The sequence below is a fragment of the Patiria miniata genome, unplaced genomic scaffold (genome assembly GCF_015706575.1).
Source record: "Patiria miniata isolate m_02_andy unplaced genomic scaffold, ASM1570657v1 HiC_scaffold_20, whole genome shotgun sequence".
NCBI classification, from domain to species: Eukaryota; Metazoa; Echinodermata; class Asteroidea; order Valvatida; family Asterinidae; genus Patiria; species Patiria miniata.
In genome coordinates this window covers 36,874,929-36,890,456 of record NW_024037059.1, presented here as the reverse complement: position 1 = coordinate 36,890,456, position 15,528 = coordinate 36,874,929, and the positions used below count along the sequence as shown (strand labels likewise).

The 15,528-nt window shown below is 46.2% G+C and overlaps 1 protein-coding gene across 1 annotated transcript in view; it reads right to left on the bottom strand.

Moving 5' to 3' along the window:
• LOC119728943 overlaps window positions 1-15,528 on the bottom strand; it is a 288,712-nt gene that overhangs the window by 178,439 nt on the left and 94,745 nt on the right. The window contains exons 34-54 of the mRNA XM_038201391.1: window positions 15,290-15,472; window positions 14,972-15,086; window positions 14,314-14,528; window positions 13,329-13,646; window positions 12,739-12,905; window positions 12,166-12,325; window positions 11,705-11,942; window positions 10,427-10,671; window positions 9,146-9,346; window positions 8,238-8,384; window positions 7,279-7,419; window positions 6,442-6,726; window positions 6,050-6,230; window positions 5,193-5,332; window positions 4,798-4,912; window positions 4,049-4,263; window positions 2,888-3,205; window positions 2,380-2,546; window positions 1,566-1,725; window positions 954-1,152; window positions 247-488 (exon numbers count right to left, since the gene is read on the bottom strand). Of these exons, the coding sequence (XP_038057319.1) occupies window positions 247-488; window positions 954-1,152; window positions 1,566-1,725; window positions 2,380-2,546; window positions 2,888-3,205; window positions 4,049-4,263; window positions 4,798-4,912; window positions 5,193-5,332; window positions 6,050-6,230; window positions 6,442-6,726; window positions 7,279-7,419; window positions 8,238-8,384; window positions 9,146-9,346; window positions 10,427-10,671; window positions 11,705-11,942; window positions 12,166-12,325; window positions 12,739-12,905; window positions 13,329-13,646; window positions 14,314-14,528; window positions 14,972-15,086; window positions 15,290-15,472 (4,152 nt within the window). The remainder of the gene's footprint in view (window positions 1-246; window positions 489-953; window positions 1,153-1,565; window positions 1,726-2,379; window positions 2,547-2,887; window positions 3,206-4,048; window positions 4,264-4,797; window positions 4,913-5,192; window positions 5,333-6,049; window positions 6,231-6,441; window positions 6,727-7,278; window positions 7,420-8,237; window positions 8,385-9,145; window positions 9,347-10,426; window positions 10,672-11,704; window positions 11,943-12,165; window positions 12,326-12,738; window positions 12,906-13,328; window positions 13,647-14,313; window positions 14,529-14,971; window positions 15,087-15,289; window positions 15,473-15,528) is intronic.

Genomic DNA, 15,528 nt, shown 5'->3' with positions numbered 1-15,528 from the left:
CATGAACTATGAACCGGGCTTTGATTCAAATATTGCTGGCAACATTTCACTTCTTAAGTCACAATTAATTCTTCATGGATTTAAATAGCTGCTATCCAAACAGCAGCACTTGTAGGATTGTCATATTATTACTCCATTTGGGGTTGGCATGTTTGCAGGGGCCTAGCTAACACCGCAAACATGTTGGCGTGACTGAAACGCACCCAAGGATTAACAAAACCACAGGAGTGACGGGAGTCGCATTACCTTGTGGTCCGTGATGATAGCCTGCAGGGAGGACACGTCCCGGATGTCTGGGATGCGTTCCTGCAGCTTGGCCTTGATGGGCCGGCTCCAGTCCAGCAGGACCTGCAGGTCCTGGTTGCGATCGTTGTACTGGCGGATGATGTCGTACATCTCCTGGATGCCCTCCTCCCGCAGGATCACATTCTTGTCCAGGGTCTCGTAGGCGGTGCGCAGGCCTTTCACTTCCCGCATCACCTCCGTGTCTAGTAGGCGGGGGGGGGGGGGGGGGGGGGGGGGGGGGGAAAGATCAATCTAAATAATGCAGGAGCAAATTTCATATAGATGTTGAGCACAGGTAAACACGCAGTAAAATTAAACAAGCAGCAACTTCAGGTTTATTCGTTCATTCATTCATAACTGGTTTATTCTTTATAAAGTTAACATGAATAACATCCATCCCGGCTCGAAAGCCGAATTGCGCAGTTATACAGACTTGCGGTTGCTACAGCCGATTTGGCCACTTACGTTATTATGACTGGACTTTTTTTGTAGTCCTTTTTATGTAATTTTGTACTTAATATTATAGAGCAAGAACTTCTTGAAACAGGCCTCTGGGATAATCTTCTGCAAATGAAATCGATCAATCAGAGGGCCAAAGCCAAGGCATTTTAGGATTCCTTCAAATCTTGGAACTAATGCAAAACACTCAAGTAACCAAAGCGACTCACCTTCGGACACCTGGAAGTTCTGCTGGAGTTCCACCACGCGCCGTTCCATCTGCGCCGCATCGCCGCCGGCCACCTTGGTGGAGCGGCGGCGATTGGTCACCACGGTCTCGGCGGCTTGGATCAGCTGGTCCAGTGATTTGCCCAGCTCGTAGGTCTCGTTGATCTTGGGTTTGAAGCCGGTGACTTCCCGTTTCAGGGGCTAACAAGAAAACAAAAAGTTATTTAGTACACCATCCCTACTACACAACTAGCCTGTTGAAGTTTTACCACAGAGACTACTATCCCTGTCTAGAAAACAGAGGAAACATGCGCACAACTTTTCGATTCTCGTAACCGGATTCTGCTGCTATCACATGAAAAAGTGCAACCTCCTTCAAGTTTTCTTTTCTTCCGAACAATACCATTTCAGACAACAGGGTATTTGATACCAGTTCTACCTTTACTGTAAGAAAGGTTTCTGTCATTAAATTGGTAGGTTTTGTCCGGGAAATTGCACATGATCCTACATGGCTTTGAGACAGGGAAGGGGGACACCAGATCTCAACCAAGCTCCATTAGTGAAAAGCTTTGACAAAATGAGACCTTTTTTCAGGGGTTAAGGAACTTCCGTACCTTCATCTGTTCCAGTTGGTTCTTGAGGGTGTCCAGATCCCGGGCAATGTTGGGCAGCTGGTCAAACTTGACCTCTGTGCTCTCCAGCCACATGCTGACCACCTTGACCGAGTTGCGGTACTTGTTGTGCAGCTGTTTCCTCTCCTGTAGGTAGTCATTCCTGAAACAAGAGAGAAATTAAGGATAATTCTCACGACAACATGTAAAAAAAATATAAGTCAGTCTAGAAATTGGGAAGGTGTGGACACTGTCCATTAGCAGGATGCTTTACCACAACTTGCTTCTCTCTATTCAGAAGAGATATCGATGGAGACGACAATGGATACTAACAGAGGCGACATGACAAAAATTGGCCACTCTAGGAATTAAGAAAGTTTGTGTCTGTGAGGAGGATGCTTTACCACAAGTTGCTTCTCTCTGCTCAGATTAAACACAGACGGGGTTAACAATGGATTTCACTGGGCGTCAAAATGTGAAAACAAATGCATTGTTTGATCAATTCTACTATGTAAGCAACGAAGGACGAATAGTTAACTGCAGGATATTATAGGCAGGAAGTCAATTTTAAAATTGTAAAAAATGTGTCCATGAGCAGGAGGCTTTACCACAATTTGCTTCTCTATATGCAACAGAAACATGGATGATGATGGACTTCATAGGGCATCAAAATGCAAAAACAAATGCATCTAGAACGTAAGCAATTAGGGGCAAAGGGTTAAATTCTGGATAGTACTTGCAGGGAAATTAATCATGAACTTGTATATCGGCAAAAACTTGTTTAGAGTTGCAAAAACTTGGTGGCCTGGCCACTTACAGCCTAGTGAGAGCCTCCTCCATGGTCTGCCAGTTCCTGTCCAGGCTCTTCATCAGGTCCACCACGAAGGTCGGGTCGCGGGTGCGGTGGTGCTTGGTCAGCTCCTCAGCCACCTTGCCGATGCGCTTGTACTCTGGCGTGTGGGTGTCCACCTCCCGTGTGATTTTCTGCAACAGAAATCGGGATGCAAACGGCAAAACAATGTAAACATGCAAAAACTGGACTGCAAACCAGGGACCATTTTTCATGGCGCTGCTTAACAGTTGATAGACAAGTTGTGTTAACTGTAAGTGTTGATGTAAATCTAAGCAATTTTTCTACTTGGGTTTTGGGTTTTTTTTGCGGTGCATATCACTCATAATCTATAGCAGAACATTGTAAGCTCAGCAGTGGCAGTCCATGATATTAGGTCCTAGTGTCACAAATGAGTACAGGCAACATCCTTCTCTGAACACACGTTTCTCAGTATGCCTGAAAAGCTTTATCCTGCCTGGAATCCTTATCATACCTGGATGGCCCGCTCAATCTCGGGGATTTCCTGCTTCTTGAGGTCCCGGGACTCCAGCGTGTCCAGGACCGGGAACATCCAGTCCTCCAGCTGGTCCACGTCGTCCAGCAGCTTGCCCAGCTTGTCCAGCATCCCCCGCAGGTCCTGGTCGAAGGCACCGACGCCGTCGCAGAGCTTGCCGTAGCGCTGGTTGATGCCTTCCATCTGAGCCTGCAGGTTGCGGGCCACGATGGGGTTGGAGGTCTGGCTGACCTTGGCCACCCTCTCCGTCAGGGTCTCGATGGTCGGACGGTGGTGCTTCAGGTCCTGCTCCAGGATCTGAGCAAGAGAAAGGGCACAGACACACAAAAAATCAGTCTAATTCCTGTACCTCCTTATATACATTAATAGTCATCTGATGGTAAGCCTTTCTACCCTTGACTCCAAAGGCACCGTAGAATGTTCAGTATCTCCTGCAATTTATGCTTAGAGAAGATTGCAAAATTAAATGAACTGTAATTCGATCTTGACGAACGAGGTACCCAATAGATCCCCCACCTTCCCCGCCCCTGTCCTCTAACCTGCTTGCACACAGGTAGGATGTGGCGATTGCTCCCATTCGACTCATGAGCTCACCTCTACATTCTGAATTTCCTAGCTCCTACATGATGACATCCAAATAGTCCCATCATCCCACTCTTACCCACCAGCTTACCTTCAGGATCCGAGCCTCTTGGCTCCCGATTAATGACATTCAAGGTGCCACCAACCCAACATTTACCCCAACCCTCTGACCAAAAAAACTTACCTTCAGGTTTTGAAACCTTTCGAATCCTGATTATTGTCATCCAGAATCCCATCATCTCCACCATTAACACCTACTTTCAGACCCACAAGCTAACCATCAGTTACCAAGTCTTTGGCTCTGCTTAATGACATCCTATGTGCCATAATCCCAACATTTAACCCCTACCCTCGGACCCATCAAACTCACCTTCAGGTTCTGAAACCTTTCGAATCCCGATTAATGTCATCCAGAATCCCATCATCTCAACCATTCACACCTAATCTCTGACCCACAAGCTGACCATCAGGCTCTGAATCTCTTGGCTCTGCTTAATAACATCCAATGTGCCACGATCCCAACCTTCAACCCCTAACCTCCGACCCACCAAACCTCACCTTCAGGTTCTGCACCTCCTCCAGGATGGGCTCCCGCTTGACGGTGACCTTGGTGCCTTCCATGCGCATCAGCTTCCGCTCCAGCTCGTCCAGCCAGCTCTGGGACATGTCCAGGCCTTCCTCCAGGCCGTGCATGTCCCGCATGGCCCTATGCAGGTCGTTGCTGCGCGTGGCCATGCAGACGTCCAGATTGTTGTATTTAGTCACAACCTCATCTGGAAAACAAAAAGGAAAGCCAGTGTTATTATTTCCACAGAAATGTTGGTATTTCATTCTTCGTTCTTCGCAAATCTCAAAGAGGGTCTTAGACCAATTCATGGAGCAAGCTTCAGCACAAAAATAAGCTGAGTGGTGCTTATATAGCACATTTTACCAAAGGTCTCAAAATGCTTCAAAATAATCACCCCTTTTATCTACAGCAGCTCAAGCTCAGCGCAATCTGGTCTCTACCCTCACAGGTACCCATTTATACTCCTGGGTGGGAAGAGGCAATTGTGGTAAAGTGTCTTGCCTAAGAAGACAAGCGCCATGCTCCCCGTTAGGATTTGAACCCATGTACCACGGCACATGAGTCGAAGATGGTAACCACTGGACTGGTTTTGAATGGTTCTCTATTTCATTTTCCCAATGCATATTATTTACTGAAGAATATTTTCTGCAAAGCAACTTCGTGAAAGTAATAATTCGACCATAATATGCCAACTTTTTAGGCGAAAGGCGAACGAACCATCCGCAGTTTGAGCACTTACTGACGGTCTTGTCGATGCTCGGTTTCAGGTCTGGCTGTTCCTCAGACAGCTCGTTACCAGCAGCCTTCACCTTCTCCACGTCCTTGAGGTGGCGGGATACGTCATCTTGGACTCCCTGTGTGGTAAACAAGAGGAACAAATGACCAAAAAAATGGAAAAGAATGACAAAAAACTGCACCTTAAAATCAGTTACTTGTGATTTAAAATACAAGAGAACCTGTCTTGGTCATAATGCATACTGGGTCAGTTTAACATGTCTAAACAAACACCTGTTTTCAACAAACGATAAAACAAAAATAAGACAGGTACCAAAACGTGCATGATAAAATCTATTGTCATCCATCGGTTGGGCTTCAGGGAACTATACCAAGATGTCAATTTTCACTTCCACTCACCTTGATGCGGTCTATCTGTTGCTGGACCACTTCTTGGCTCTCGCCCAGTGGCTCCTTTGTGATCTCGTCAATCTCCCAAGTCGTGTTGTCGATCCAGACCAGCGCGGAGTCCACGGCGGTGCGGTACTTCTCGTGCAAACCTGCACACAGAGGATAGGTCAGGGACATTCATAACATGGCTTGTTTATATTTATTTTGGCAAAACAGGCCAAAACCTGCGTCCGGACTTGTGACCGGACTCGTGATGGACTCGACAATAAACAATGCATCTTTGTTCCTACACAGCATATCCCCAAAAACTGTCCGTCTGACTATTTTTGAAATAACTACAAACCCAAGAGGTCAATTTTGACAATTTTTGGTTGTGCAGATACCCCTAGGACTTTCCATTTAATTTCAGTCACGCATCACTGCACAATTGTCAATTGATCACAAAAACATTTCTGGACAGTAAAAAAAAAGTAAAGTCTGTCACAAGCCAATGTGGCCCATTAGGCCGGCGTCTATCTCCCGTTTCAGCAGCATGAAACAACTGAGAATATTTCTATTCCCCCTGGACGGGATGCTAGTCCATCGCCGGTTACTCCCCAGCTAATGCCGGTACCCATTTACACTCCTGGTTGGAGAGAGGCAAGTGGGGGTGAAGTGGCTTGCCCAAGGACACAACATATGACCAGGAGCTGAATTCAAACCCCTGACCCTCTGATCAAGAGTCACACTCCCCAAAACATTTTTGGATACTGTGACCAAATTCCTTGGGCATGTCTCAGTGAATCGGTCATGCAAAGCGGGTAAAATTTCGGGACAACTCAATGAGGACGGGGTTCGAAACTAAAACCAAAGAGAAAAAAATGTACCGAGCAGGTAGAGGATGCGCTGAGTGTGGTCGTTGCATTTCAGCTTGAGGCGCTCGTAGCGCTCGTTGGCGTCGGACAGCTTGCTGCGGATGATCTGTGACTCGGGCTCCGGGCGGAAGTTGCGCAGGAACTGGTTGCTCATGACGGCATCCCGGAACTGGTTGAGCTTCTGGCGATAATCCTGAAAGAGGGGGCGGGGGAGGGAACAAACAACAAGTCCTTTAATCATGTGTTTTCTCCATCTTTTTTCTTTTTCTTTTCTTTGAAATGTAACCCAATTTGTCAGTCAGTGTTCTGGAAATCACGTTCTTGCACAATACAAAAACAAACTATCTTTTTACTCCAGAGCTGAAGTTCATTTCAAATTATTCATAAGACAAATGAGGAAATACCTGGTTCTCGTCCAGGAACTTCTGGCCCGAGATGTTCATGAAGCGCAGGTCGGCCGAGTGCGAGACCACCTCCTCATTGAAGGGCTGCATCTTGGCCACCTGCTTGCGCAGCGCGTCCCGGTCCCGGGCCACGTCCATCAGGTAGGCGTCCAGCGTGCGCTCGGCCGAGCGCAGCCAGGTCTCGAAGGAGGAGAACTCCCGGTCGAACTTCTGCAGCTCGTTGTAGCCTGAGGTGACGTGGTGGTTGCGCGTCTCAGAGCTGGCGTTGACTTGGTCGTAACGCCCCTGCGAGCAAAAAAAAAGAGATATTACAAGTTCTTAGCAAATCCATGCACTAAACAAAAATCAGCAGGATACCAGTCAGAAGCAATATGCACTGCATGACGTTTTTGGCTGGTAATCATTTTTGGCTAAGCAATTTCAATTGTGCTTTGCAATTTTCTGTGCTACGAGCTATGTCCCCTTAGCTGTTCCCTTCGCAATTTTTTTTCTGGCATATGGCACATTGATTATCCCAACTTGAAAAATCAAATCTTGACATGAGCACAACAGAGTTCAAGTCCATCCCATTGCCAGTCAATCGCAAGGCAATCACAAGTCAATCAAAAGTCAATCGCAAGTCAATCACAAGTCAATTGCAAGTCAATCACAAGCCCATCACAACTCCATCTCAAGTCGATCGCAAGTCAATCACAAGCCCATCACAACTCCATCAGAAGTCAATCACAAGTTAATCACAAGCCCATCACAAGTTTTAAACTTACAAAAAAATATTACGGAAGGGGCATACCCCACCCCCTTTCCCCTTCCCCCCAGGATTGTGACCCCAGCGCTCACCTTGAGATCACCGGAGTAGTCCTTGAGTTTGCTGTGGTTGCTGTCGCTGAGTTTGTCTGGCTGGGTCTCCAGCAGGAACTGGGCATTGTGCACAGCCAGCATGACCGGCTCGTGGTGCACACGCACGTCATCATACACAACCTGGGTGGAAAAAAAAACAGGGCAATTCCCCGATTATTAAACACTCATTACACTTTTAATGCCGTCTTTTACATACTGAGTGCTGAAATCTTCATACCAGTTGGACGTCACGTTTCCTTTTTTGGGGGGGGGGGGCCGCATAAACATGCCCAATATTCCAAAAAAACATAGCTAATATACAAAAAGCTGTGTGTTCCCTCATTTTCGCATGGCACTCTCTGGAAATGTGGTTACTCCATTACACAAAAAAGACATTCCGAAAATCGTCTTTGCTTTTAAATTACTTGCTCCCAAAGAATGACACTGTAATAATCAAATGAGTTTTTTTTCACTGTATTTTGGATGCTTAAAGTACAAGGGGATATGAGCGTTCTGACCCAAAAGTCATTTTCAAGAAAATTGCATTAAAAAGGTTTTACTGTTCCCCGTGCGTATTATGAATCCAATACTCTCCCACGCATAATATAAATCTTATGAATTTGAAATTTGTCACAGGTGTGAGTCATAAGTTTTGGAACAATACTTGTATTAATTTATGACAAAAATGTTTAAATTTCATTAAAATAGAGGCAGTTTTCTGGATATGCCCTTTTGCTGGGAACATTTTGGTGACTACGCATTTGCGCATAAGGGCATACGCGCATATGACCTTCTGCCGGGCACACGACGAAATGTAAAAAATAAGTAAGTGTATACCGAATTCAGGTATAGAGTCCGAAAAGAAAAAGGCTGGTTACTTAATATATTATGGTTACTCGCATTACAACACAGACCAAGTGGGTGACTATTAAAAGCCAACACGCATTCATCAACCCTACCTTCTGTTGACGATGCTGCTCAGACAGCGGGCGTAGCTCCTCATTCATCGGCTGTTGGCTGCCCATCTGGTGCTCCGTGTCGCTGATCCATTCCACCAGCTTGCTCAGTGTGTTGATCTTCTCCTGGACCTCACGAAGGAGGTTCAGCTATTCAATAAGAAAGGGAAAAGGTCCAAGTCAGATTTCAATTCTGTTTGAGTGACATCATGGTAGCGTATCAAACTGTTTTTGTTCTTACACAAAATCGTTGGTATTACATGTACAGTAGAGTGTGGCCACAATAAACACTGTTATACCGAAAATTCTGCTATAACATAACTCATCCTCTTTGCGTCCCGAATCTTATGTACAATTATGCAGAGCATAGGTGGGTGAAATTCGTTACAAATCACGCCCTGTATACCAAAATTAGTTTGTCGGCACCATCGTGTTCGTTATAGTTAAAGCTGCATTCCCTATGCTATTTTCAAGTTTCACCCTGAAAAATTGTTTGTTTGTTTTTTTCAATTGCTCTTTTCTTAGCAAAGTTCTTCACTTTTTAAAAGAGTCTTCGAACCCAAAAATTCCCACAATACATAATAGTTACTGAACTATTTCTTTACAAAGTTTTAATCATTTGTGACGCTACAACAACTCTGCTCTTGCAGGGCGGGTTCATTTGTGTGCAAAATGAAAAAAAAGGGCCCGGAGGATTGCAGATGCCAACATCGCAGAAAAGTAGGGTATTGTGTTAAAACAAAATATACAAAATAAAAAGTTGTTAGGAAGAAAAAACAAATGTGAAGTCCTACTGTATTTGGTTAGCGTGACTCCGGGTGGCAAGGCGAAATCTGAAACAGGTGAAATCAGCATCAGAATAGATCAAAATTGTTTGAGAAATTGGGAAAATTCAATGGTGGTTTACAAACCTTGTCTTGCATTTGTCTGGTCCACTCTCCGGCCTTGTGGTTGGCCTTGTCAAAGTGGGAGCGCAGGTCGTAGACGCCGCGCTGCAGGACGTCCTGCTGCTCGGGGCCCAGGCGCTCCTTGTGCTCCCGCATGAAGCCCTCCGTGGACATCATGACCTCCTCCACCTGGGGGCGACTGTCGTTCATCTCACGCTGGAGAACCTGGGGAGTTTTAGGAAAATGAATAGTGAAATAGACAACACTACAAAAATTGATTCTGCTGTTCAAAATGCAGGTAGATCATTTGTAATTTGAGCTTTTTTTGTTTGAAGCAACAAAAGTGCAAAAAATCTAAAGACTGGTGCTTAACAACTAACCTGAATAAGTTTTGGCTCAGTGAATGCTGTATATTCCAAGAAAACAATATTTTAGGATCTCAATCTGAATTCAAAAGTTGCCAAGTCATGTTTTGAATTGCACCCGAAATCTGCATCCGGGACACGTTCTCATTCAGAAAATTACGGCTACGCAAAGTCACACACAGAACTGACTACTAATAGCAACCATGCGCGCATGTGCGTCCTGGCAATGCTTGCGCGCACCCGTTCACAAATTCGCCGCAATTACAAACCAACCACTGTGGTCTACACAATGGGATAGATTTATAGTCTTGTCTACACAACAGGCCAGATCTCGCCTAATCATCGGCGTTAGCACTGCTACTATTCCAAGTGTTCCGCGCTTGCTTATTTCCTAAACTTGATTGCAAGGGCAAACCAAGGTATCCATAATGCAGCAACACCCGAAACAGCATTTTGACTAGTAAAGCATTTTTGGGGGGGGGAAGTCACAAGCATGGAAGGCCATTTTTTTTTGGGGGGGGGGGGGCCGCTGATTATATTCTGCTATTCATGAGCAACTTATGTAAAAGGGGAACTTAGCTGGTACCCAATTTTAGAGCATCTTAGTCAAAATGTTACAAAGCAAGCTCGAGCAGGCCAACGAATTCGTGTTCATGCACGAGTCACGTGATTGTGCCATGTAATTTCTGGAAGGAATAGTGTTTTGAGTAAAATAAGCAGGTTTTTGACCCCAGTGACCCCATGATGACCTTTGACCCCAGTTTGGTCATGTGGCATGTTGGGGCTGGGCTAATGATACTTTTGACAAAGTTGGGTTGAAATCCGTCAAAATATGTAGGGGCAATAGACAGTGTCAACGTTTGTTACTAGCTTAATAACTAAGTTGTTAATAACTTGTTGAGCTGCTACCCGCAGCTAAAAATTCCTACAGGACACTGACCTTCATCTTGTTGAACTGTTCCTCCAGCGTGCCGATGTCGTTGCTGAGTGGCCCCTGGCTGTCCAGCTGCTGCTCCACGCTGGTCACCCAGTCGTACTGGTCGTTCATGACCCGGACCCGGTCCGCGTACAGCTTGGCCAGGTTCAGGTAGGCATCCAGCTCCTCCTGACGGAAGCTCAGCTTGTTGCCCAGGTGGTTGTAGCGGTCGATGACGCGGTTGACTGTGCGCTGGGTCTCCGATTGCTCTGTGAGAAACACAGGAAACGAAAGAAAGCTTTAACTTGGGAAAAGTTTGCAAACACATTATTCGAAGTGAACTACAATTCAACACCTTTGCCCTTTATAATCTAACTTTATTATTTATTTTTTAATACTTTTGTGAGACTACTTCGTTTGTACTGTCATTTAAAATCTATGTTATCAGCTGAATTAAATAGAACTGTAGTACAAGTAACTTGAAAACGCATTAGGTCCACAGAATTAAGCATCCCGATGCCACTTTTTTCATCATATATTATCTCAATGAAGGTCAGTCATTGCAAATATGTTGAAAAGACTGGGACTGAGAAACATTTCCAACTTTGTTAGAAAATACTTTGAAAAGCTCTCCATAGACTTTGTATACAACCAAACAAGTGGCGTCTGGATACTACATTTTTTCCTTATGTTTAATCACTGAAGAAAAGAATTTGCCTGATAACGCCTCAGCTATTCCAACCAAAGTATGGAACGGACTACGAGCAGAACTACCCCCTTAACGATGACAGAGTGAGAAACTATAAACGCGTGAACAGCAACGCTGCCGAGTTACCGGTACGAACCAAAGGATGCTATGGGTTTGAGCACATATTGCTAAAAAATTAGTAAGGCATATTTGCCTCATGCACATGCCACCTATGCGTGAAAGCATTGTACCTGAAATGCTAGAACTCTTACCAGTGGTCACACAGCGCAATTTAGCAGAGAGTTGGTGCAATGGACCCCTTTATCTCGCCTTCCATCTCTATGGCCCAAGTTCGATTCCTGCCCTGGCCCCACATGTGATTTGATTTTCAGTCCCTACCTGATTCCGTGGGTTTCCCCTGAACATTCTTCTGGGGTTTTCCTCCCACCTCTAAAACTGTAATGTCTTCATAGACTTCCCTCTACAGGTTTCTTCAGGCCTGCGAGCTACAGTGCCTAGGGCGCTTTTGAGGAATCCTTGGTTTCATTACCAGAAATAAAAAGTGATAAAAGTAATAAGAGTCAACATTGATCCTGACTTCACGGGACACAGACCTTCTTCAAAGAAGCTCAAGCGTTGTCGATCGGGCTCCTCCGGCACGTAGCGCTGCATCCGGGACGACCTGCCTTCCACCTGGTACCTGCCCTCCTTGGGTGTGATGGCAAGGCTGGAGCGTCTGGGCGCCACGTTTAGCGGCAACATGGCCTCCCGGGTCACCGTGTCCAGAGTGCGGCCCAGCTTGCGCACATCCTCGATGTTGGGCCGGTAGGCGTTGTACTCCTTCTGGAGCGGCTGTAAGGGGCCAACAACAGGGTCACATGATACAAATATAACATGGTTCGAGGGTGGATAATAGATGCTAGCATTGAAAATGTCAGCACACCAGGAGCCACGATTTTACAGGATGCTTTAGACTGTCATTCCCTAACAATCCAGTAAGGTTTTTCGTGATAATTCGATCATTTCGTTTTTTGATGTATGCAAATGGTGTTTCTTCCCTTTAATAGTCCCCTACCTGCAGTTGCTGCATCTGTACGTTGATGGTCTCTTTGTCCCGTGCGATGGGCTGCAGTTGGTTCACTTTGTCCTCCATGCCGCCCAGCCACACGGTGCCGTTCTTCACCTTCTCGTCGAAGGCCTTGTAGGCCTTGTTGCGCTCCTCCCACTGTTGCATTCTGGGATAGGTACGGACACAGGGAGGAACAAAATTGTGACAACAGATGCATGGCACCAACTGAATCAGTTTTGGGGGTTTTTTAAATAGTGCTCAGCATGTTATGGGTGCTTTTTAAAATCGGCTGTGAACTTTCTAAAGTACACATTCCGTAAAACAGGGAAACATTTTCCGGATTCAATTTCAAGGTGCTGCAAAGCACAACAAAAAATTACTTTGAGAAAACTATCGCTGAGCTGCAAACAGCCAAGAGCTAGCCACACACCGAGTTCCTAGCACTTTTTGAAAACAATATTTTTCCCCGAGTTTCCCCTGATGTCTCCCTGAGAAATTCTGCGAATGAATATGATCTGCGAATCAGTATAGAGGGAGCCCTCTATTGCCAAACTCTTGACAGCACAGACAGACGCTTACCTTCGGCCGAAGGCATTCTCCAGGGAGCGCCAGTTCAGGCCCACGTTGTCCAGGATCTCGGCCACGTAGCTGGTGTCGGCGTTCTTGGAGCCTCGCAGCAACTCCTGGCCGATCTTCTGGATCTTCTCAAACTGGGGCCGGCGGTTGTCCACCTGACGCTGGTAGTCCTAGGGACCGGGGGAAGGTTGGGATTAGTTAGGGTAGTGTTCATCTCTAGCCAGTGCTTATCTCTAGTTTCCTTGGCACCAAACAACAGAGAATAATTATTTCTTTTCCCCCAGGAGGGATGCCAGTCAATCGCAAGTTACTCCAAAACCAATGTTGATACCCATTTATACTTTGGGGAGGAGGGATGCAAGTTGGAGTAAAGTGGCTTGCCCAAGGACACAACATACGTCCAACAGCTGAAGTCAAACCCCTGACCCTTTGATCTTGAGTTACAAACGTGTAAAATTCTCCAATTTTCATGTGATTTTTCACACGCCCAAGGGCGTTATGGTTAAAACATATTGATTGGGATTCTTCCGAAAAGGTCAGGAAAGGAATTCTAATTTGAGGTCGGGCCTCAGGTTTCAGTGTTTTATTTTTACCTGCAGTCTGCCTCCCATGTCTGGCAGGTCCAGCCTCACCAGCTCCCTGGACTCCAAGGTATCAATCACGGGCAGTATCCAGTCCTCCAGATCGCCGACCTCCTCCAGGAGCTGAACCAGCCGGTCCAGCAGGGAGGAGAGGGACTCCTTGCGGTCCCGGGCGCGGACAATGACCTTCTCGAAGCGGGAGTTGAGGTCGTCCAGACGGGTCTGGATGTTGCGGGCCATCTTTGGGTCGCACTCTTTGATGAGCTCGGCCGAGGACTCGTTGGCCGAGGCCACGCTGGGCTTGTGGCTGTCGATGTCGGTTTGGAGGAGCTGGAGGCGGGGAGAGGAGACAAAAGAGATTTGATAAATATAAAGAAAGTAGGTTTTAGTCAACGTTAAAAGAAAATATGGCAGTATTGAGAGTATGGCCTCAACAAAACCAGAACAGTTTTCAGATGCATCTGAGCCAGTGTTGTAGTCGAGTCCATTGCAAAACCAGAACAAGTCCTCACAAGTCCTCACGAGTACACAAGTCATCCACTCAAAAATATTACATCGCAAGCTAATCAAAACAGCTGTGACAAGGGCATCGCTACGTTACCTGTGATTGTCCCTGTGGACTTGGGCTTTCTTATAACTGGACTAGTGATGTACTTGCGATCCATAAGAAGTACCTCGACCAAGATACTGTTTGAACACTCCCTAATGTGCCCAAAATGGAGTGCTTAAAAAAGGACCAGCGCTGTTACTAAATTTGCCAGGCTCTCTTGAGGTCCGTTCATACTCAGCGCCAAAGTGGGCATGAATGCAAATTTCCGATGTCTTGGCAAGTACTCACACTGTGAAGTCACAAAAGTCTAACACACTTCGACACCAGCAAATTTTGCAGGGAAAGTTTCTTGACGTCACATTTGCTTCGCATTCACATTTGCGTTTGTGTGGAGTATGAAACTATTAGTCCTATTTGGAAGCCTTTGGACCTATTTTGAGTGGCTACCTTGTGCTGCTGGAGCTGCTCCATCACAGCGTTCCTCTTGACCATGGTCTTGGTGGTGTCCAGCTTGTTGAACGTGTTCTCCTTCTCCTCCAGCCAGATCAGCAGGCTGTGCAGGCTGTCCTGCAGGCTCAGGCACTGCATGCGGGTCATCTGCAAGGTGTTGCTGCGCTCGGCGATCTGTCGCTCCAGACGGCTGTAGCGCTCCTGCGCATCACCTGGTGAATGAAAAAAGTAACAAAGTTAAGTCCACCGCGAGCCAATATGGCCCATTAGGTCGGGGTTTATATCCGGTTTCCAAGGTATGAAATAACTGAGATCATTTCTAGTCCCTCTGGATGGGATGCCAGTTCATTGCAGGTTACTCCAGGGTGGAGAGAGGCAAGTTGGGGTGAAGTGGCTTGCCCAAGGACACAACATATGGCCAGCAGCTGGATTCACACCCCTGACCATCTGATCATGAGTCACGAAAACATGCTGTGTCCAAATGAGGGTATTATGGGGCCAGCTTACAGTCCTCTTTGAACCTGAGTCACTGACTCACCGACTGACTGTCTTGAAAAGTTTGCAAGAGGATTACCACAGTTTGAAACGGGATTACATGACCATCCCACCTCCCTCACTTTTGACAAAATCTGGGAAGAACCTTAAATCAACCTACCAAGGGCTTGCTGTACGTCATTCTTGACTTCGTCCTGGGCGTCGGCAAGGTCCTTACCGGCCTCTTTGGCTTGCTCAATGTCTCTGGAATGCTCAATCACTTCATCGTTGAAAGTCTGCAAGAAAGTAAAAATAAACAGCAATTTAAACAATTGAAGGTTTACAAAAAGACAACACTCCAAGCACAGTTATTGATTCTTTTAAATAGTTTTTTAACCATAGATGTGGGTAGTAGTAATAGGTGTGGGGAGATAGTTGTAATGGTGGGGGACGTGTTAGGATAGAGAGAGCGGGCGATATGCTGTATCTCCCAACCTACCCTGAGTTTGTCAATCTGTTTCTGGACGGCCAGCGGCTCGGCGGCGATGGGCTCCTGCAGCAGTTTGCCCAGGGTCTGCTCGGCCGACTGCAGCCAGGTCCGGAACTTGCCCAGGCTTTCGTTGAAGGTCTGGTGCTTGCCGATCAGCTCCAACAAGTGGTCGTTGGTCTGGTCATACTTGGTCTGCGGGGAAATGGAAATACACCAGAATATTTGAAGTTTTAAAAATGGACAAACTT